Source organism: Vigna umbellata, chromosome 2, assembly GCF_029865625.1.
Source record: "Vigna umbellata cultivar VRB3 chromosome 2, Vumbellata_1.0, whole genome shotgun sequence".
NCBI classification, from domain to species: Eukaryota; Viridiplantae; Streptophyta; class Magnoliopsida; order Fabales; family Fabaceae; genus Vigna; species Vigna umbellata.
Genome location: NC_142166.1, coordinates 5,971,564 through 5,994,564, shown reverse-complemented (window position 1 = coordinate 5,994,564; position 23,001 = coordinate 5,971,564). Strand labels below are relative to the sequence as shown.

General features: G+C 34.1%; 3 protein-coding genes across 4 annotated transcripts; 1 reads left to right on the top strand and 2 right to left on the bottom strand.

Moving 5' to 3' along the window:
• Positions 1-44: 44 nt before the first annotated feature.
• On the bottom strand, positions 45-6,000 carry LOC124834181 (tubulin-tyrosine ligase). Its single transcript, XM_047308822.2, has 15 exons — positions 5,659-6,000; positions 5,349-5,588; positions 4,037-4,161; positions 3,741-3,951; positions 3,340-3,465; positions 2,961-3,217; positions 2,586-2,693; positions 2,137-2,278; positions 1,871-2,036; positions 1,456-1,613; positions 997-1,320; positions 821-895; positions 623-692; positions 353-510; positions 45-268 (listed from the first exon to the last, which is right to left on the bottom strand). The coding sequence occupies exons 1-15, from the start codon at positions 5,947-5,949 to the stop codon at positions 119-121; spliced, it is 2,601 nt and encodes an 866-aa protein (XP_047164778.1). The 5' UTR covers positions 5,950-6,000; the 3' UTR covers positions 45-118.
• Positions 6,001-11,502: 5,502 nt separating this feature from the next.
• Positions 11,503-14,589, top strand: LOC124834178 (Acyl-CoA N-acyltransferases (NAT) superfamily protein). Of its 2 annotated transcripts, none has more exons than XM_047308816.2 (9): positions 11,503-11,927; positions 12,025-12,268; positions 12,403-12,455; positions 12,795-12,831; positions 12,918-12,983; positions 13,157-13,261; positions 13,346-13,499; positions 13,599-13,675; positions 14,221-14,589. In XM_047308816.2, the coding sequence occupies exons 1-9, from the start codon at positions 11,818-11,820 to the stop codon at positions 14,281-14,283; spliced, it is 909 nt and encodes a 302-aa protein (XP_047164772.1). In that variant the 5' UTR covers positions 11,503-11,817; the 3' UTR covers positions 14,284-14,589. The 2 variants fall into 2 exon arrangements, with proteins under 2 accessions (XP_047164772.1, XP_047164771.1); XM_047308815.2 differs by having other exon boundaries at positions 13,596-13,675.
• A 784-nt stretch (positions 14,590-15,373) lies between these two features.
• LOC124834177 (F-box/LRR protein) lies at positions 15,374-20,656 on the bottom strand. Its single transcript, XM_047308814.2, has 6 exons — positions 19,260-20,656; positions 17,696-18,129; positions 17,215-17,376; positions 16,350-16,425; positions 15,918-16,073; positions 15,374-15,809 (listed from the first exon to the last, which is right to left on the bottom strand). Exons 1-6 carry the CDS (start codon positions 20,496-20,498, stop codon positions 15,663-15,665), a joined length of 2,214 nt encoding a protein of 737 aa, XP_047164770.1. The 5' UTR covers positions 20,499-20,656; the 3' UTR covers positions 15,374-15,662.
• Positions 20,657-23,001: the final 2,345 nt, after the last annotated feature.

Sequence of the window (23,001 nt, the reverse complement as noted above, 5' to 3'; positions counted from 1 at the left end):
AATAGAAAACCAAACAAAGCGACAGAAATTATTCTGAGCGAGGATAAACCAAGTGAGGTCACAAATTATAAAACCTTGTTCAAGCTTTGGATATGGTCACAAAAATAAAAATACTGAATTACAATTGACTCACTTGTGAAGTTTCATTCAAAAAAAGACACCTGAACACATTATTGAAGAAATCACAACTTTTAGCAACGCCTCCCTCTCCAATTACAATATCCATGTCATATTTGCAAGCTCTTGTACAATCCGGGCAGTAAGTTACCTGCATTAAAAAAAATGCATGTTTCACATTATGCCAAATACAAAATCCTAGGACTAAAAGGAACCCAACGTTTCATTTACAAACCTCTAGTAACTTGGGTTGGAAAGAGCTGTCCAACATGACATCTACACCATACATTGCCCTTGATGTTGGACTGTGCATCTCAGGATGGGCAACAGCAGCTCCCTCAAATACTGAACGAATCATTTTCCTTACTCTTGTGTGTATATCCAACCATTTAACTGAAAGAGATACAGAGATGGGAATTTGTATTAATTAGTCATTTGAAATACAGAGACACTAAACACTCATCCTAAAAGTGACAGAGGCTAAACATGAGGAAGTACCCATTACCTTGATGTTCTTCCTCAAATTCCCTCACAAATTCGCTGGCATTCTTATGATTTATGGTTCCACGATAGTTCTATAATCCATGAAATGACTTATATTAGAACTTGTTGAGAAGAGGAAAACATTGAAATATCAAATATTTCAATCAAGTTTCAATCTGAATCCCTCTAGTTGCTGAGTAAAATGTTACTCAAGACATACCATAACAGTGAAATGAGTTTCATACTCAAACAAACTACTTCTGGCCAAAGAATATTGGTTGTTGGCAATCCTAACCTGAAAATGAAATATAAAACCTAATTCCGTTAGAATCATTCAAGAGAAAAGAAAAAAAAACTTGACAAATTTTCTTCACTCAAAAAGAAGAATAAATGTACCCAGAAACAATCTGACAGGAATATCTCCAGAGGATGCATGCTCCGAACCAGTACTATGTAACGGAGATCAAACTTTTTCCCCTGGAACAATGCGGGCTGTTCAATATACTTCTGGCAAATTTTGGGACCAGTTTCCATGAGCCGGATTATTGCAGGCAAATTATCAGTTACAGTAGTATCAATGGTGCGGGCCATGTTCCAGGGTTTTAAGATCCAAAGATTGTCTAGTCCTTCCCTTTTGCGAATACAATAGTCACCAATAAGTTGAGATAGGTGTGTTTCGAGATTATAAGTAGGCTGCAACCATTGGGGAGATCCATGTGCCTGTAGCAACGTAAACCATCTCATCACCACCCCGAGAAAAAGCTAAGGTTCTAAAAAGCCTCACTTAAAAAAGAAAATAAATGCTCCATGCCAGTGACACAGATCAGTCATTAAATCTTAGTTAACTACTATCACCTTTTGAATTGTCTCTGCCAAATGATGCTTCATAACAAGACATGCTTCAAAAGGATATTGATTAATGTATTGCTGATCCGTTATTCCAGTAGCTTTCTTCATGTCCTCATCTACCTGCACACTTGTCCATATTATATCTGCATCTTTTGGTTCATTTGCTGTAGTCATTCAAACATTCAAAAAGAAGGTCAACAATACAAAGTATAACATTTTATACGTGATGCCAACAATGATAAAATCCAAAAGAATTTTCTGACAGCATAAAAAGGTTAAAATCAATAAGTAAATTTGAATTTAGTCTCTTCAAATGAATTGTCAATATGTTCCAAGTCACATTTAACCATTAATTATGAACTGCAGCAAAGAACAGAATAAATATCGAGAGAAAGCTCAAGCCTGCATGCATTAAACTTACTGATTGCAAACTCGGGATGTGTCAAGTATTCCTCTACGTGAGGTATATCTGTGTAAACAAGCAATGGACGTCCACCATGTCGATGAATACTTTGAGTCCCAGAATACTGAAAGGTGGGAGGCATTAAACTTGTGGACAACAATTTTTGACGGTGCTTCTCATATGCCTGAAAGCAGGAAGGTAATTAGCTCCAAAACTTCCTGATAGTGAGATAGATATTTAACCACAAACAGAACCATAATCTATCTTAGCAATAGGAGAAATACACGGATAAAGTAGTTTTCTGGAGTGTGGAACCAGGCAGTAAGCCTGGCAGAACGTTGCTTATCTTCCCCAATACCAAGAAGATAATCGCGTGTGCACTCATCACCTTTCCGAACATTCTGTGTTGGCCATAGAATAGAAAAGCTGGAGAAAATGTGAGAGTTAATACTTTGATCAATTTTAACACATTACAAATCCAGAAGCCATGCATAAGTCCATGTAATGTGGGGAGAAGAGAATACAGAATTCTCTAACAAAAACCATGTTGGTAATGAACGCGGGATACATCAATACAAGAATCAAAACTTATAAAAGGATCTTTTATCACACCAAAGGTGTTGAATAATATGTGAAGTATAATTATGCAGTAAAGTAGCATATACATTCGTAAAGCATGAAAATACGACTAAATCAAAATACAGATAATAATGAAAATATAGAAGATAACCACCTCACAGCTGATGCTAGATTGCCCTCTGGCATGAACAAAAATGGTGCCACTCTGAAATTTGGCTCATCACTATGCCGCAAAGCTGAACCTAGCTCATCCATCACATACCTGAAAAATATCCAAAAGAATGTGCTGTTCAAGTAAGGTATCATTGGGAAAAACCAACATGGTTCATGTGACACTTGAATTTTACTAAACCCAAAAATTTGAGTAGTCAAACATGGATCCAAGGATTCAAGTTGCGTGACAAAAATTAAAGCATAAACCAGACAACCTTGATGAAATAAAACGAAAAATTAGAAAATGCGCTTATTGACCCAAAGAAAACTAGTGCTAAATTAAAATATAGAAAGTAAAACTATATGCAGGTCATACCATACTGGTGTTTCGTCTAACTTTTCTTCATCTGCAAGTCTATATGTCATTAGATGTTGCCACATTGCATTTATAATACGATCAGCAAGCGGCTCATCAGGAGTCCATTCAGGAAGACGAGGAAGAAGCATTGAATCAATAACATGCTTTCCTGTTTCCAATATTTTGGATGCATCGATACCATTTAGCTCAGAAATGTTTGGAAGAGATTCCAGAATATCAATGGCCCTTCGTCCCAGTGGACCTGGAATATCAACCTGAAAATTGCTCAAATTATCAAAGGCCAAAACACCATTCATAAAGTTTGTAGACAAAACTAAATAAATAACAAAGGAAATTTTGAGGGATAATAAAATATGACAACGAAAATCAAATCTACCTCCAATGAACGCAGGCAAGGGAATCTCTGCAGCAGATCTAACAAGTCACCAACTGAGTTCTGCTCCAATGGATTTCCTTGAATGTTCAAGTACGTAAGAGATGGCAAACAAATGGGTGTAAATGCCTGTGAAAATGGAAAATTCACTAAAACATTTGGAATGAAAAAACAAGCAATGAATTGGTGTAGAATATCAATTATTAACATCTTTAATTCATAAAAACATTCGTTTGGCATCACCTGGGTAAGATATGAAATTCCCAGATTTTTAACTCATACAACCAAATTTTATTCGAGTGAAATAATGCATTAAAGTCCCTTGAGTAATATGACGAAACGCATGCTACAAATAAAAGGATGAAAAAAGCATATAGAAAAATAAGCGTAAGAAATTGTTCAACCTTATTCTTTAAATTGTGAATGTTCCTATTTGAAAGGTCAAGAGAAGACACAGTGTGCAGTGAAGTGTGATCAGCATTTACAGGGTTATCCTTTCCGTATATCCCTGCACAAAAGCCCAACGCCCACTCCCCAAAATTGCTTGTGAAACTTGAATTATAAATTTCAAGTTCAGGCAACTCCTTAAGAATCAAACCTGCAAGCTTACCATCACTGGAAGAGAGGTACAGTAATTTAGTTCTCTTTATAACAAGAACACATGGTTCAATTATCAATTTTTAGATATTAGAAAAGTTACCAATTTTTAAGACCTAGGTTATTGTTGAGCCATATTCCTTTGAGATGCTTAAGTTTGATAACTTCCTGAACAACCACTTCGGCACTATTGAGCTTGTTTCCAAGCAGGCTAAGTGCCACTAAATCCTGACACAATGAAACGGGAAGAGAGTGTGTGAGTATTCAAATTACGAAATGATGACCATAAATGAAAAACAAGAACTGAGATCATAATAGTAATAAAAAAAATTATAATATATAACATTAAAGTTTATATATCCTGACGTTTACCTGATTAATCAATCTGAAGTGATAATCCATACTTCCATACCATAAAGGAAATAACCACTTTAGGCGTCACAATTCATTAGACAATTTCATCTTCGAATAATTTATGAACTTTCATTATTCCTCTTTTGAACTATAGTAACTGTTCAATACTCTTATAATCAGTTTTTTTTTCCGCTGCCACCTTATTATTTTGTACCCTCGGAACCTATATTTTCCTCTAATATTTTATTTTTATTTAAAAATGTTTGGAAAAAAAATTACTTCTATGCCCTACAGTCACCCAGAAATCACAATGAAAAAATAACAAACATTTTTCGGTCAAATATATTACTTGTGAAATACGTCAGCGTCTGTCCTATAGATCTACCCATTGTTGATTGGAAACTAGAAACTGATATTCGAAAAAAACGGTTGCTTAATTACAGTATTGATTTTGGAATCTGTATATTTTGTGGTAATTATATTGAGTGTTGCCCAACAAATAATTTATCAATGACAGAAGAATATGAACTTTCAACTTATGATCGCCACGAATTGAATTATAATCTTATTGATTAGGGCTGTTTACCCAACAAGTAATTGATGATTATGCAATTTAAATAACTCGAACCATTGAATTAAAATCAAATTACTCTCTGACATAAAGGAAAAGAAAGAATGAAATGATATTAATCTTATAACAAGTTTACCTATAGCAATTCACATCTCTCATCTTACGATTTGGATTACCACGAAAATCAATGTAAAAACTGTTTCCTCTAAACAATAATCTACAATTATCAAAGCAGAAAATTTCCATTTTAGATTGCCCTTCTAGCTAGATATATTCTTATCCTTAAATTTTCTTATGCATCTGCTCACTCTCATATTTTATTTAATATAATTTCTTTCACTCTCTCTCTCTCTCTTGTTTTATTGTTTTTAAGTGTGTATACATACATATATATACATACATATACATGTATAAAATATGATAGGCATTATTAATTTACCAAAGTATTTTCCAAAATGAAAAGGTAAAAAAAGAAAAGAGGGTTACTAACCGGAAACCTAGTTGGCAAGGCTAGAGACACAAGCATAGCATCATCAATGTTAAGCCCTTCAAGCTCCAGCCACCGTAACGTCCCATTTCCTTTCTCCTTTGCCTCACCAACTTCCCTCTCCAAAGTTTCCTCAACACCAAGCTCACCGTTCCCTTCATCTTCACCATCATCTGAACTCACATCAACATCCACACACATCAGAGAACCCATCCTCTCAGACAATCCTGGAACCTCACGCAGCTGCAACACCAAACACCAATGTCGTCAAGACAAACCCTAGAGTAAGGAATGGTAAGAAGAAGAAGAAGACCTGCTTGTATGCGTCGGAGAGTCTGAAAGTCCATGCGTGATCAACGAGGAAGACTTCGGAATCCGTTTCCATCGACACCGATGTGAGAACAAGGCGCCGTTGACGGCCGCCCTCGCATGGCTCGATCTGGAAGTGGTTGCCGCCGTCAAATAACTCGCCGGAGAGCTTCTCGAACAGGCGCCGGTGGAGGCACTCCGGCAATCCCGACGCCGCAAGTAGCAGCGCGTGAACTTTCGCGAACTCTTCGTATGTTTCGATTTTTCTATTGGCAGTGCTGGCCATGGCCACCATTGCTGTGTGGCTTGGTGGTGCTACTCTTGCTGCTTGTGCTTGCTCTTTCGTATTCTCACAAACTCGGAGAGAACGGCATTTAATAATTGGGCTGGGCCTGTGGTTCGTAAGCCCAATTTTTTGGTCCGTGCTATTTGCACCCTAAACCCTAAGCATTCCCTACTTTTGTTATATAGAAAATAACACTCTTAAAAGAATACATTAATTAAACGTGGTAAACTAAATAGTTTTACATGAATTAATCATAAACAAATTGGTAAAAAAAATTTCAATAATAACTTGATTATTGAAAAAACAATTTTTCGTGATGTAATTTTTTATATAATATGAAAAGTATTTTGATATTAAAGTCTTTATGAGCGTGCACTTACAATTTGATTGTAGAAAATAATGTCTTCTACACCCTAAATTTTCAACTTAATAATTAAGTAAATATTTTACTAATTATTTAAGTGAATATGTTGTTAAGGCATAAATACAGTTCTATAATAAGACATAAGTTTTAATATTTATGTCAAGCTATTAAATGAATAAAAAAACTTATTTTAAATTTAAGAAAATATATTTAAATTTTTATGTTTTATTTATTTCTTAAAGTATATGTTATGTGTAAATAAACATAACATATAGTTAATTCTAAATATCTGATTTATAGATATCCTTTAATCCACATACAGATAAACATTATGAGTCATGAGACTGTGACCCCATCCTATCCTCTCTTTTTTATTAGGGATAACATCAGCGTGGTTATAAGTTTAAGTATATGATTATGAAATGATGTTTAGCTTTTATGGAATTAATACAAAGTTTACAGTCAATTATATTTATTAGAATTACATCATAATGATTATCATTTATCTGTTTCAAAATAAATATTGCGATAAAGATGGTAACTTTAATTTTTTTAAATAGGTGAAATAAAAAAAGGAAAAAAAATTAAGGTGATTATCATCAACAAGTACGTATTTTACCTGTCATGTTAACTGATATTAAAATTATGTTTATTAATTGTATCCAAATAAGCTTATCCTAGATATTAAGATGAAGATTTTATTAAAAAAATACTTTTTCTTTGTTCATTGTATCAATACCATATCTTTTATACTATTAACAATATAAAAGTATTCAATAATTAATTAGCTGAAAAGCCCAGCCTTGAAAATGATCATGTATAAAAACAAAATTAAAATGAAAATGTTGTTTTTAACATTTCTGATTTATCATTCACACTTGTTTTCACATAATTTGTTAAGAATGATCTTTAAAAAAAATTACCACATTTTAAAAATATTTTCAAAGTTTTATTAAACATAAGCAACCCTTCTTATTTTCAATCTGTTAATTTTATGGATTGTTTTATGCATCACACTTTATGAACTCTCATCTTGAAAGCAAATTTACTTTTTTGTTATTATAGACTATTTTAACCCTTTTTAGTGTCTTTTAAATTTAAAATATTTTATGTGTTTCCAAGTAAAAATAGAAGTTTAGTTATTGCCTTATTAGTTTCATTTTCCATTTCACAATCATGAAAACATCTCAAAGAGTACACTTTTTCACATGTAGTCAACAAAAGTAAACAAAGAAAATAGCAAATTTTGATTCTTTTTCAAATAACAATATTTCATTTGTTTATAGCATATCCACAAAAATAAGTTTCTTTTTCATTAATAACATGTTTAGTTCTTCACAAATAATAAATTTTCACTACTTTATTAATGCATGTAAATACTTTTTAACTAGTGGATGAAATTTAATCCAATTTATATACATTTATCATCACATAGAAAATTATTAAAAAATAAAATAAAATAATACATGGGAAATTATACTAAATTCATGAAAAAAATATATTTATTATAGAAAAAATTAAATAAATACATAGTTAAAACCTTAAATCATTTATATTGTTCTAAAAATAATCTTACTAGCAATCACCCCAAGCTAAAAATTTTGTAATGATTTTAAAACGAAAATTAGTCACTATTATAGGACAAAAATCAAGTATGTGTCCTTCCTTGTCGCTGCATTATACCTCTTGTAAACCATAACATGAAAAAATGCAGTATTTTTATCCTCGTCTTTAAACCTTTTCATTTTAACATTTTGCTTCTAATAAACAACTAGATAATCCATAGTAGAATTTAAATCATCTTTTATTTGGCCTCATGAATTAGTAATGTATCTAAATCAGATGGAGAAGCATTCAAATCTTGTTATTAAACATTATCTAAATCAGAATCCAAAAACATTTTTATTCCATTCTTTTATTAAACATTATCTAAATCAAATTCCAAAAACATTTTTATTCCATTCTTTTAATGAAACTTTAAGACGTTGTAATTTCTTTTGCAAAAACAACACAGGACAACCAAAAGGAGGAGAATTCCAAGAGCTATTGATGAGAGAATGACAATCCATATAAAACATCCACATCTTTAGCAATCAAAAAGGTAATGGTTTGGAAACTTCAACTAAATGAGAAAGAAAAAGAAGCAAGGGATGATGATTCGAGCATATTCAAAGTAAACATTAATACAACAAGAATATCAATTCTAAAGAAAAGGAAAATTACAAAAAGCTCTATCAAGTTTTCTATCAATATGATGCATACCTCTTTGAAAGTTTGACCAATTATAGTAAATTCTGGAAGATGAGTTGTAACAAGCTCATTAAAATTGATTCAATATAGAAACTCAACACAAGAGATTGGACTAGGGGCAACGCCACCCTTCACATCCTCAACACAAAGAACAACATTAAAGTGATTAAGAATACACCAAGACTCGTGAAGATTAACACGAATACACCAAAAAAAGAACGACAAGCAAATGAAATAAATTGAATAGTAATATCAATAATATCAGACGCGAAATCACTTCTACCCAATAACCATAATCTAGCAACCTCTGAAGAAGACTCAAAGACAACCAATAACTTGAAGTTCAAACTAAAAAATAAAATAAAATAGCATGATAAGAACTAAAAGAAGTCTTTGGTTTAGCTAAGAAAAGAAAATTGGGTAGGTGTTACTAACCAAATTTGGTAGCATATTAAGAGTTTTATCATTAATCAACCCCCTCAAATTCCAAAATAGACCTTTAAAACTCATGATTGTCTTTTAGAGTTCTTTGTTTTAGATTATTTGGCATTAGCTTTCTTTGGAGGTCTTCTCATACACGGTTTCCTAGTAGTTTGAACTAACACATTATCTTTTTTAGTAGTAGAATCTTCTCACTCTTCCACCACATTAGCTAAATAAATGTTAATTTCAATTCTTTCACAAGTGAAGCTTCCTTGACGCAAAATAATTGGAGATTATTCGAGAAATTTTATGATGTGAATCAATTTGTTGTAAGTCTTGAGAATTATTTTGAATGGGACTAACATCCTTTAGATAAAGAATATCAGACAAGAAATCAAAGTTCGCTAGCATAAGACCAATAGTAATATCAAGATTATTAATATTAACTACTAAGGGAGAAGGTAAACACGATGCTACAAATTGGACTGTAGGAGTAGATTGAGTAATAGATGATACCACAACAGGTTGCATTGCAACATGCTGAGTCACATCAGGTTATACAACTACAGGTTACACCACATTAACAAGTTACATCATAGTAATAGGTTGTACCATGATAGCAAATTGTATCATTTCATTAAAAGGTTGTTGAATTACAAAATGTACCATAGGCTTCTCAAGCTGCTCCAACTCAAGTGTTAAGTTTTATAAATCATATAAAACATCAACTATCTTAAAACGATAATATTGTTGGATATATATTTTAAATATTCAATAATATAATATATTCTAAAAATATAAAACAAAAATATTTTATATAAACACATAAATTAGCATTTTAAAAAAGTATTTTCACAAAAAAAATTGTGCGATGAAGTGTTACAGGAATAATTTTGTTTTGTAAACATTAAATTTGATAATATATAAAGTCCTTTGGTAAGACAAAACCTTATATAACAAAAAGAAAAAATGTTTAAGGTGTATGTCTTGTCATTCCTTGCTCTATCCAAACAAACACAATTACAATTAATTCAATAAAAAAAAATCCCATTCAACATTTTTATAAGAAAATATTTCTTTAAGTCTAGGTTTTTTAATCGCACCAAAGATTCCTGACCATGTTAACATAAATAAATAAATAAATTTACTTCCTTCGTAAAATCAATACCTCCAAAAAATTTAAAATAAAATATATCTTACATATATTTTTATCATCTTTCTAAAAAAAATGCAAAGTTCAAGAATAATAAGTTTCAAATAAGAAACTTCTCCGCACAAGGGGAATAATAATATTTTTACAGTTGTTAAGATAAGATATAATTTTTTTTTGTAATGAATTGTTTGATCAAAATGAAATGATATGTTTGTTTGTGCGAATTGTTTATTGAATGAAATAAATAGATTTATATTTCTTATATGTTTGTTTAATGTTTTTAAACAAGTGGTTTTTTAGTTATTTTAGTAAACAACGTATTATCCACTTTTTAAGTAAATGATTATTTTAAAAATTGCTTATATTTTATGTTTAAACAAAGTTGTTCAATAATGTTATAACTTTAATTTCCAAATCTAATTTATTTTTCTTAAAATCCAAATATTTCATCTAATAAAAAAGTTTTATGGCATATTCTACTTTTTCAAAAGTTATTATTTTAAAATTCATTGTGTCCCAATTGTAGCTGTGACAATCTTGAAACCTAAAACTTTAAGTTTGCCAGCTTTGACCCAACTCATCAACTATGAAACTAACCACAATTCAGGGACTTGAATATCCCTTTGTCTAAGTATTTTCTATCCACAAACCAAACTCATATTTTCATAAATTGGAACAATACTTAGTTTTTTTAGGTGTAGTGACTAAAATAGCTGTTTATTACTAATAAAGAATTTGTTTAGGTATAAAAAGTAAAAGCTTCTAAAAAGTAAGAGATTAGAAATATATTTATGTTATGTTGACTCAATTGAAAATGTATTTTGTATTCTTAAAATCAAATAATCAATTGGGTAAAATGTATTTTTAATTCCTCAGTTGTTCTACAGATTTTTAGTTTTAGTTTTTAATTTAATTTATTAATATTTTTAGTCACTGTTATAAAAAAAAGTAACCCCATTAATTATCATGTGACTTGCTAGACAGATTATAAATAAAAGGTGACAATTATATGTGTTTTTTTGGTTATTTATTTTCTTACAAATTCATTTTTAAGTCTATTAACATTTTATTGATAATTTTTAGTTTCTAAACACATTTTTAAGTAGTCTTAATCTTTCAAGAATATTTTTTAACAAAATGAGTCCTCCAACATTTTTTATTCTGTAAAAGATAGAGGAAAACACAAAGTTTAGTGACATGTTTATCTTAACCTTGATATAATTACCATCACCTAATCCTAGCTAAAAACAAAAATGTCTAAAAATTAAAAAAGGAGAAAAAATGGTGTTATCTTAATCATAAAAGTGAAAAGAAAAGTAAAATGGATAGACATATTCATTGTCCTTACTCATGACTCCAGTCATAGCATACCCCACCACACATCTTCCAATACCATCATCAATCCAAAACTGAGTCTTTGGCTTAGAAGCACCATGAAATTGTCCTCTCCTTACCACTAATGCCAATTCTCAAACTTTGAGAAACAAGAAGCACAAACAAGTAATTTTCAAACCACAATTTTTCACTTCTCTCTTTCATTTCAGTTTTCTTACATGTTGCATCACTGCCATATTGGAACATCAAAAGGGGTTTCTTCTTTTTGAACCCTTAGACTTAAAGATTTTTTCTTTTCTTTTCTTTTCATTCTTTCGGGGTTTTCATAAGCCCTTGAATCTAGAAGAGAAATATGTCTCCCATGTCAACTATTCCAATTCATAGACCTGAATTTGGGACCTTATTTTTCAATGGGTCTCCAAGCCCTTATAAATGTTTGAGAGTTGCCTCATCATGGACCATGTGAGTTTCAATTTTCTCTTTTGATTTATTTTATTTTGGGAATATTTTTTTATTGTATGATTCTTAGCTTCTAATGTTTTATGTTTGACATAAACAGGGCCATGGATTCAAAATTTTCTCCGACAAAGAAGAATAGTATTAATAATGATTATAGTATGAAGAAGAAGGAAGAACTCTCTATGCAGCTTTCAACTCCACCCATTTCCAAAGTGGAAATTTTAAACTCCAACGATCTCCAATTTGATCGGTTGCAGCCATCGGATCAAGAATTGGGTCGAGTAAATAGGTTTGAGTTTGGGCAATTTGTTGCACGAGAAGCTGTGCTTGATGAAGAGTATTGGGTATGCTATGATAATTTGTATGACATAAAAAAAATAAAGAAAACATGTGAAGTGTCTGTATTTTCATCTATGATTTATGATGCTGGTATCTTTCTCAAATATTTATTTATTTGTTTTGTTTAATTGCATGGTAGACAGCAGCATGGTTGAGAGCAGAAAGTCACTGGGAGAATCGATCATATGAAAGGTATGACTGACACCCATAAGGGAAAGGTCAAATGTTCTTTTATAGACATCTTTTAGTAGTTATAAACACGGAATGTGAAACCGTATTTTGGTTTCACTGGCTTCAGCTTTTACTTTTTGGCATGGTGTGTTGTGTAGCTAAGCATGTTAGCATATTGAGTAACATTTGAATTAGGGACAATTAATCAGATCAACAAGTCCGATGTTGAGCATTTATTTAAAGATAATTGAATATTAGAGGAATAAATCTATCTAACCATAGATTATGGTGGATCTAAATTTTTTGCTTTTGTTCAAAATAGATGATGAGTGCAAATGATTTTCCTTCTGTTTTATCCAGATATGTTGATAACTTCAAAAGGAAATTTGCTGAGCAGGTAGGAGTTGATATAACTGCTGTGTATGTACTGTATAACTAGAGTGTAGTTCATAAAAAATCTCAACAGGACTTCCTATTGTTTAGGAATTTCATGCATTAAAGAGACGGTGCAAGGTGCAAAACGGTGATAGCTGCGCATGCATCATCACGGTAAATCAACCTCATCTTAGATTCTGGTTTAGTTTAGAATTCAGGTTATAATATATACTTGAAAGCTCTGATTTAATGACTAAAATGAGAAGAAACCTGTTAGATTACAAATAGTTTGATGGTTGATTGTCCTTAATGTTTCAACTTATGGTGTTTGGAGTCAAGTTTAACAGGTGAGGAAGGAGCAGAAGAATGCAAAACACTCAATATTAAAAAGTGTTGTAGGAACCCTTGATTTGAACATCCGATATTTGCTTCAAGGGGAGACTTACCCTGGGGTATTGCACATTCTATCTCATTTTGTTGCTTTGTCTACTTGACTAGTGGTGTTGATGCATTGTGCAACTTGATTATTTCTTCAGGAACGGGTAAAGGCTCCCCTTTTTTGCTGCATCAACAGAACACCACCAAGCAGATATGGTTACATTGCAAACTTGTGCGTTATCAAATCAGCTCGGCGCCAGGGAATTGCAAGCAACATGTTGTCATTTGCTATTGGAGCTGCAAAATCTAATGGTAATACAATCAAACATTTTTTTGAGAGTAGCTTTCATTTGTCTGATGTAATTCACAAAAAGTGACTGAAAGTTCACAATTCCTGGATTCATTTAGCAGGTGTGACACAGGTATATGTGCATGTGGACAAAAATAATAGTCATGCACAAATATTGTACCAAAAGATGGGTTTTGAGGTAATATTGCTAGTTCATGTGCATTTTCCACCATCTACATTGGATCGAATAAGTCACTAATGTGGTCCTCAAAATATTAACCTATCCCAATTAACTTCTAAAGTAATGGAACTATATAGGTTATAAGAAACAATTGGTTGATAGCTGGGTTTCTTAGTATATTGTCAAGGGTTCTATGTCTGACTATGTATGAAAAGACTTTGTTTGAAGAGATAAGGCTCACTTTTGTTATCTCTGCATCTAAAAGGGAACTAGCTTCCAACTACGAGTCTAGGATATCCTTGGTTCAACAAATAAGAAACATTGTACAAGTTATTCTCCAATTATTAAATATCTGAGTTTAGCCTGCATTTTGATATATTTACTTATAGAATCAATTTTGATGGATTTCTTAATATTTGAAAAACTACTTTGAGGATTACTTATGTAATCTTTTACATTTAGGAGAGAGGATATTCTTTTAAGGATGAAATTGATGGTTCATTCATGATGTATTTTTTCTACTTGTGAGAAGCAATAACTGGCAGTTTCCATGCTCTTCTCAGATGGTTGAAATGGCAAACTCCCAGTTGGTGGAACAAACATACTTACTGCGATTACAGACCTAAAATACTAAGGGTAGCTTCAGAAAAGTTGTGAATTTCAGAATTTAAGTAGATAATGTAACCATCATAGAGGTGTAAGATGTAAATGCATGTAGGTGTCCATGTTTGTACCTAACTAAGGTAACAAATTTCGATTATTTCTCCCTCTTCATTTTCAATGTGTGGATATTTAATTCTGTAGCTTGTATAGGTATCATATATTCTTCCTGAAATTATATGTATTGAAGAAAAAGAAATTTGGGGGTAATTTAAAAAACAAACTCAGATGTATTGGATTTGAAAAGGGTGAAGTTATTTCTTATTGCAACATTATCAGTCTCTACCTTTTTGGTTTAAAATTTAATTTTGTGGTTAAAAGTTTGCTTCTCTATTGAAGTGTGTTCCTTTACGCTGATTTACTTAATTTATGCCTCGAAGAAGTGTTACCATCTGTATAAACTACTTTTGTCTCCCTGAGAAGTTATTTTTGTGGTTGTGTGTGTTTATGAAGCACGTCCCACGGTACGAACTGCAAATAATACAATAGACAAGTGAGGTTAAGAGGACAGAAACAAATGAAAGGGTAAAGTTTGAAGACAAAAGAGAATGATCAGGAAAGGTCGAGTTTTAAAAGATTGAGAAAGGAAATGAAGAGTTGGAGTTCTGGAATAAAGAATGAAATGAAGGATGATGGATAGGGTGTGTGAATTTAGCTCACTTTATTCCCCACCTTACAATAGGATAGAGGTGAATAGGAGTTTAAAAGAGAAAATATTAAAATTCAACATTTATGATTTTATCAGATAAGGTTAACGGAGCACAGTAGCTCATCCATTTTTTATAATTTTAATTTGTATATAATTCTAAATAATTTGAGTATTAAATTATTAATTATATTTTAATTTAAACATTACATAAATATATTACTCAATATCGAAGATGGGATCTTGTATTTTGAGTCTAAGTATAGACTTTCTTGCTTCTGTTGTAAAAGGTCAGGTGAAGTGATCGAAATAGATATTTTCCATGAAACCTTTATGTCTAGATTTTTTAAAATTTGAAATGAACTTTTAATGATGCAACGAGAGAGCCTTTGTATTTGACAATTCGCGAATTTGCAAAATGCATAAGGCTGAAATTAAATATTAAATACTGAGCATTAGTTAAGGATTTAACAGATATACAGATAATGTCATGCCCCTAGCAGAACGTGGACTGATGATGAAAACAATCCTGAGAAAAGGTAATGCTCCACGAACTCCGGGCACTTACATTAGATGCAAATCTTCCACTCCAGTCTCAAAACTATATAGGCTTGGCAAAAAAGATCTACTTGAAATATCTTCGTAGGCTTAGTTATGATATAATATGCCTGCCACTATATTTTGATTTTGATACTAATTTTATACCAAATCCCAAGAGACTGATGAATAATTCAAAGCACCCTGATGAGGATCTGGAACTTTGACATGTTCTAAAACCGGAGACATTTTTAAACCAATTATCTGCATCTGTAGGTTTGAGTGACCATTAAGAAATGCATCTGTTACCTGCAAAAATGCAAAAAGCATTTCTTTATAAAAACCCACGTGAAAGATGAATAGTGACCTAGAAAATTTATACGTCCACATACAAATTTATCAGTGATATATATATACCTGAGTGCATCCAAAAAGTTTGAGTAACCTCAGGGCCAAGCAGCTATCCACAATCAAACCCAGTGCATTGTCTGTCAAATTTCTGCACCAAGATAAATCTAGAGAGTGCAGATTTTTCGCATGGTTTGCAAGTGATAAGGTTGTGTGGTAACCAACCTGTATCAAACAAATGAGGTATTCAGAATGCAGAAATTAGACTGACAACAGAACCCAAATATGCATTTATGAACACTAGCATTGAATAAGAAAAAAAAATGATATTTTGATGATACATCAATTAAGTTCTGCAGACTACTGCTAAAGCTCAAAAATAGGTTTGTTATTTTTAATAATCACAGCACCTCTTCCAGCACGTCGCAATGTTCGAGAACTATTGGTATGAACAAGCCTAACTGTCTATATAAAATCATTGAGTTCCAGAAGACAAAGTACCTTCTTGATGTTATTAAGTGACAGTTCCTTCAGGGACCCTCCTGTGGTTTCCACAAATGCAGCAATTGCTTCATCACTACAACAAAATCCAGAGTATTATTCGATCCCAACGAGAACCATCCAAGCATACCATACATGACAATACCAAGGAATAATTAATCTCCAATACAGAATATCATGGAGCAATGGAAATGAATATACAAAACATAGTACTGAACATGTGATAATCTACTTGTTACAAAAGATATCCTAAGAGAGTAATGCCCACAAACTGCAGTAACTTATTTTTAAAATATATCTGCAATTAGGTTAGTTATTACTTTTACATGTTTCATTATTTTTTCTGTTAACTGTCACCCAGCCGTTACTTCAATTGTTCCCTATGGCTAGTATAGGTTTCCCCACATGGAACATTTTACTTTTAATTAGTTTTTGTTTGCGGGAGATTTGAGTCCACCACCTATCCCCTTCCTCCCTTCCACTTTTACTACCAAGCCTACTTTATAGCTCCATTTTCCACGTGGATGGCTTACCTGTTCTGTATACCAGTGAATCTACCTTATTTACATCAGAATACAAAATGAAATATTTGTAACCAATACTTATATAAAGTAGGGAATCAGTCAACAAAAGAGAATTGTTTTTCAACACAGGTAATGTTGAAATTTCAATTTCTGGGAAACAAAACAACGCTTCAGAGCATTGGAACAAAGACAATCATTAAAAATTCAAAACTACTTAAACTTGATTCTTGCATGGACGAGACTGATCATAGACAAACAAGCAGGTGCACACAATCAAAAGTGAGTGTAGCACAAGTCTCTTGTGGCAAGGAACTATAGAAAATGGAGCATAGAAAAAACACCTGAATGGATTTCGGCAAAGCTTCAGGGTATGAAGTACGCGGCAACTATTGGTAAGATATCCAACGGATAAATCTGTTAATCTGTTCAGGTTCATAAGATCAAGCACCTGCAATCCCGGACAATGCTCAACAATAACTTTGATTGATGAATCGGTCAAGTTTCTGCACATTAGAAACATAAATCAACGGACAAAACTTTTGAAAAGTAAAAAAAAAAGGGAATTGCTATATCAGAAAAATGCGTGCCATTTCAAATATAGAACTAACTGGGTCCCATTTCAACCATGTCCAAAGAATGATTAACAAGTTTTGGAAACTTGATCAATTAACCAAAACTAACATCACATTCCGATTTGGTTTAATTTTTTCTTTAACAAGAAATTTGATCACCTAACATTCTAAAATAAAATTTTCAATGAAAAATACTAGAACGTCTGAAGCAGACTCCTGACATGAAACAGATAGCTATAGTGATACTTACATACAGTCCTTCAAAACAAGCTCTTTCATGTTTTGGCCACGTGCAACAATATAATTCTTGACAAATTCATCACACACAGTTTGAATACCAGCCACTGACAACACTTCTAAATGTTCAAACTCAATTAGTGCTGGCACAATTAGTGCAGCATCAATGCATTGGCAATCATCAAGGAACAACTCTTTCAGAAGATGTCTTAATGATTCAGCCAAAATATATATACTAGCAGATGTGAGAAGGGAGCACTGGCTGAGATTTATCGACCTAAGAGCAGGAGCTGAAGAAACGAGCGCACGTAAACCTCCATCTGAAAGTCGGCATGCACCACGGAGTGATAGAGTAGTTAATCTAACCAAATTCCTAGGTGACCGTGCCAAAGTCGCAACTACTACAAAATCAGGCAAACATCGCCCACACTGGTCAAGTTGCAGTACCTACAACACAAGTAAATAAACAACTAGATGTTGGTTAATATAGGATTTGAAAAACAAAACCAGACAACGAAGCTAATCAATTTTCAAAAAGAAAACAAGAAATTAAAAGAACAAAGTGTTAGCCCGAAAATACACAATTAAAATTGAGCACAGCAAGAAAAAAACTTATATAGGAAACAAAAACAAGTCAAACAAATAACAAAGGTGAATTACATGTACCAAATGACACCAAAAACCCTATCATAATATTACAAACCATGTTTATAGACAAACTATCAACATGTATATCTTTCCTTAAGAATTGCATAATATCTGTCCCAATCTCTATATCTCAGGCAATCCAGTTCTTCACACATGCTCAAATCACCTAGGACAAGTTACTACCATCTTCTACATTAGTTTCTACCCGAACTCTATCCTTAATGCATTCATTCTTAAACCCTTCTCGTCTGATATATCCATTCATCTAACACAGCACAATCAAAATATACAAGTGTATCATATAATTTTAATGAAGATTTCAAAAGGAAAGCAAAAATATTAGACATCCTGCGGTTAAATTCAAATCATATGACCTAATTTAGATTCTCCAGAACACTAGTAATATATATTAGTACTAGCTTCAGGACACTGTCACCTCATCCTCGCTTTTACGTCTACGTCGAAGAAGTGATTGCTTAACATGTTAACTAATATAGAAAAGAAATTCAAATACATGTAATAGTACTGGTACCAGTAACAAACACGGGCACATAAAGGGGTAAACAATTTCAGCCACTAAATCAAAATGAAAATCCAGCAAAGGAAAATTAGTTAAATTACACACACATAAAGTCCATTCAGTAGAAAAAAATGAACATACAGTAGACAATGCAGTCCATATGATCATACAATGAACTGAATGCTGTAAAGCAAAATACAGGTACCGTTCAATCAGATTTCTCTTATCATACAACCATCTTAAATAATATTATCTTACCTTAAATATCAACCCACAGACCTCCAACAAGAATAGAAACAAGAAAGCCAGTTAACTTCATGATAATCATATAAAATCCAATTCTCAAGTTTCATATGCACCAAAAATAGCAAGTAATACGAAAAGCCATCAGATAACTTAGACCACATACCAACAAATTCTCCGTGTTACACATTCGAAAACACTCCGTAAACTGTTCCTCAGTCAACCACGAGCAGTCCCTTAACCGAATCTCCGTGGGAGTTCCACGCACAAGAAGCTCCAGAAAGTGACCGTTAATTCTCCTCGAGTCACAGAGCAACTGACTAAGCCGGTGCCTCAGCGCATCAGGCACACTCTCGAGCGATGCAATCGCGTCAACATTCTTCACAAGAATCTTTAAGCACATATCTTGCAACGAAGGAACCGATAAAATGCCCAAATCCCCTTTCTTCGCATTGGGAACCCACTTAATAGATTCACACAAGTTCGTCTGCGAACTTGTTTGAGCGTTCTGAACATTCATCCCTCGGTCTCTGATGATTTTCATAGCCGTGGAGAAAGGACCGGGCCAGTCCTCAATTTCCTCACGCGCCGCTTCGGGAACCGGCGGCCACCGGTCACCATCTTCCTCTTCCGGTGCGAAGAACGCAAACCGCGACGCGTTTTCCCGCGCAATGTCGTGGAAGCGCTCCATATGATCGTTCCTCCTCAAACCGGAACGGCGCTCCGTTGCATTGGAGTTTCTAGAACGCTCTCGAACTCGCGCAGGTGCATTATTCACACCGGAGTTCTCCGTTCTGGATTCCGGTGTTGTCACGTCACCATCAACCGCCACTGCCACACCACCATCGTCGTCGTCATCATTATCAGCATCATCATCATCATCTGCGTTAATAACTTGTTCTCTGGAATAGAAATTGAGTGTTCTCTTTAAAGTCTTCTTTCCCGACCTTAAGTAGAGAAACTCCTCGTGTTCGAAACCGGTTGAGTCTCTATTGCGCTTCCGGCTCCGGGTGGAAACCCCAACACCGGAATCATCTGCTACAATATTGACATCGACGGCTGAGTTTTCCGTTGTTGTAGTTTCTGGCGCGGTGACATTGACATCAACCGCCACTGCAACATGATCAGTTTCATCGTTTGCGTCATTGCCTTGTTCCTCTGCGTCGTCTGTCATCGCTCTCTTGAGAACTCTCTTTCCCGATCTTAAGTTAAGAAAGGTCTGGCGGTTGGAGGCGGCGGAAACCCTAGCGGCGGGGGAGGCGTCGGAGAGAGAGGCGAGACGGAGGCTGCGGCGGGGGAAAGGGGGAGAGGTAGAAACGGATGAAGGTTCGTGGGTTTTTGCCGGCGTGAGTGGGTGGATGGCGTCGGCTTTAGAGGGGTTCGGAGTGGTTTTGGTCTGAACCATTTTGATGAGAAATACGAAGCACTAAATACGATGATAGGATTTGGAAGTGGAAATGAAGTGACTGAAAATCTGTGTGAGGAAGATCCAGAGAAAGTGGTTGGAGCAGAGTGAGAGGGAAAAGGAAGAGATTTGGAGGGAAAACGGTGCTGTCTGTGCGAGAGAGGCTATTTATTCTGCAACCAGAACGTTGGTGGGCCCCGCAGTAACATAGAGAAGACTTTTCCCAAACTTCTCTCACACACCACTTCACCGGGTTTCACGTTACATTTTCCCGCCAACCTATACCAGTCTTTATATTTTCTCTTTCTTCTTTAATTACAAAAATTATAATTACTCACTCTTTCTTTTTTTCATATTTTTTAATGATTATATTATTCCTTTGTAAAGCACTGAAAATTTATGGAATTTGACAGTTTTCAACTAATATTTTCTATATTTTTTCATGTTAACTCACTTCTTTAATGATTTGACACTTTTTAATTAAGATCACGTCAATGAATGTAAGTGATTTAACTATCATTTCTTTCTCGAGTTATTGCTTAGTTTTTAGTTTTAAGCCATTGCAATAAAATAATATATTTATTGGCTTAATTACCTACTTAGTCCCCATGTTCGGAGGTAATTTGCTGTTTAGTACCCGGTTTTAAAAATGTAGGCATTTGATACCTATGTTTTGAAATTTGTATCAATTGAATCCTACCCACTTAACGCCGTTATAAATCTAACGTTTTTCTGACATCAACTTTGAATTGTGGACGAGCGGTAGTGGACGAGCGTCCTCTTAGTGGACGAGCATCGTTGGACGCTCGTCCAACAGTGGAGGACGCTCGTCGAACAGTGGAGGACGCTCGTCCAACAGTGGAGGAGGCTCGTCCAAACAGAGGAGGACGCTCGTCCAACAGTGGAGGACGCTCGTCGAACAGTGGAGGACGCTCGTCCAAACAGAGGAGGACGCTCGTCCAACAGTGGAGGACGCTCGTCGAACAGTGGAGGACGCTCGTCCAAACAGAGGAGGACGCTCGTCCAACAGTGGAGGACGCTCGTCCAACAGTGGAGGACGCTCGTCCAACAGAAGAGGACGCTCGTCCAACGATGCTCGTCCACTAAGAGGACGCTCGTCCACTACCGCTCGTCCACAATTCAAAGTTGATGTCAGAAAAACGTTAGATTTATAACGACGTTAAGTGGGTAGGATTCAATTGATACAAATTTCAAAACATAGGTATCAAATGCCTACATTTTTAAAACCGGGTACTAAACAGCAAATTACCTCCGAACATGGGGACCAAGTAGGTAATTAAGCCTATATTTATTATATTAGAAATAAAAATGCTATGACCATTTCAGTAAATGTGTTTTAGTTTTAAGGTAAAATACCTATTTTTCTCCGAAATATTCAAAATGGTTCTAATTTTTTTTTCTGTTTAATATTGTCTTAAAAATCGTAATTTGTGTTCAATTTAGTTCTTTTTGCAAACGTAGTTTAAATTGTTAACAGTTAGATGTCTAGCAGTGCAATTAGTGAATGATGTGGACACTTTAAGTGCTGACTTGTCTTGACTGAAACATGACGCAACCAATGAAGGGCTGTCGCGTGACAACCCCTTTCCCACCCAAAATTAGGGTTTCAGATTGGGGGAAAGGGGAAAACCTAGTCCTTTCTTCCTCTGCGCCGCTCACTTGCGTTCATGGTTGCTTGTGAATGAAGAAGCGGCGCTGCTCAAGAGTTGACGGTAATGGCGCATTGGATTCATGAAGCGCAATGAAGATGATGATAGGTCTGTTTCATGGTTTAGACGAGTTAGAATTCTGTTGATTTTGGAATTTGCAGGTGAAAGATATTGGCATTGCGGTGATTTTTTCGATTACGGAGACTTTCGTGGCTAGGCATTGAAGAAGACAAATATGGTCTTCTACGATGGCGGTTTTTGATGCGTCTAATGATGGTGATGCGCGTGACGCTCGTGAGGTTGAACAACGGTTCAATTTAGGGTTCGAACGACAGCGCTGATGGGCCGCCATGGTGATGGTTTAAGAAGGAGAGGCAGTGACGTTGATGGAGATTCACGGTGGCGGAAGGGGAAGATGGTCCTGGTGGTGTTTCTGGGTGGTTGTTGGACGGAGAAGATGGTGGTGGTCCACGTCATTCACTGATTGCATTGCCGAACATTTAATAGAAAAAAATAGGACCATTTCGAATATTTCAACCAAAATTGGTACCATAGTTATTATACCTAGTTTTAATTATCTAAAGTCTGGTTTTAGAAGTACTGTTTCCAATATTATTATTTTAAGAGCTTAAGTTATAGTTTTCTTACAACCATCGTGTTCATAAATCAATTTGGTCTACTGCCTTCATTTAATTTTGAGAGTTGTAGAAGGGTTTTAGGTTTAAAATTCTTCTTAGGTTATGGATCTGGTTAAAAGTCTTTGAAGACTTTTTTTCTTTTAAAATCTTTTTCAGGATATTTTTCTTTTCTCACTTATTATTCCATTTCTTTAA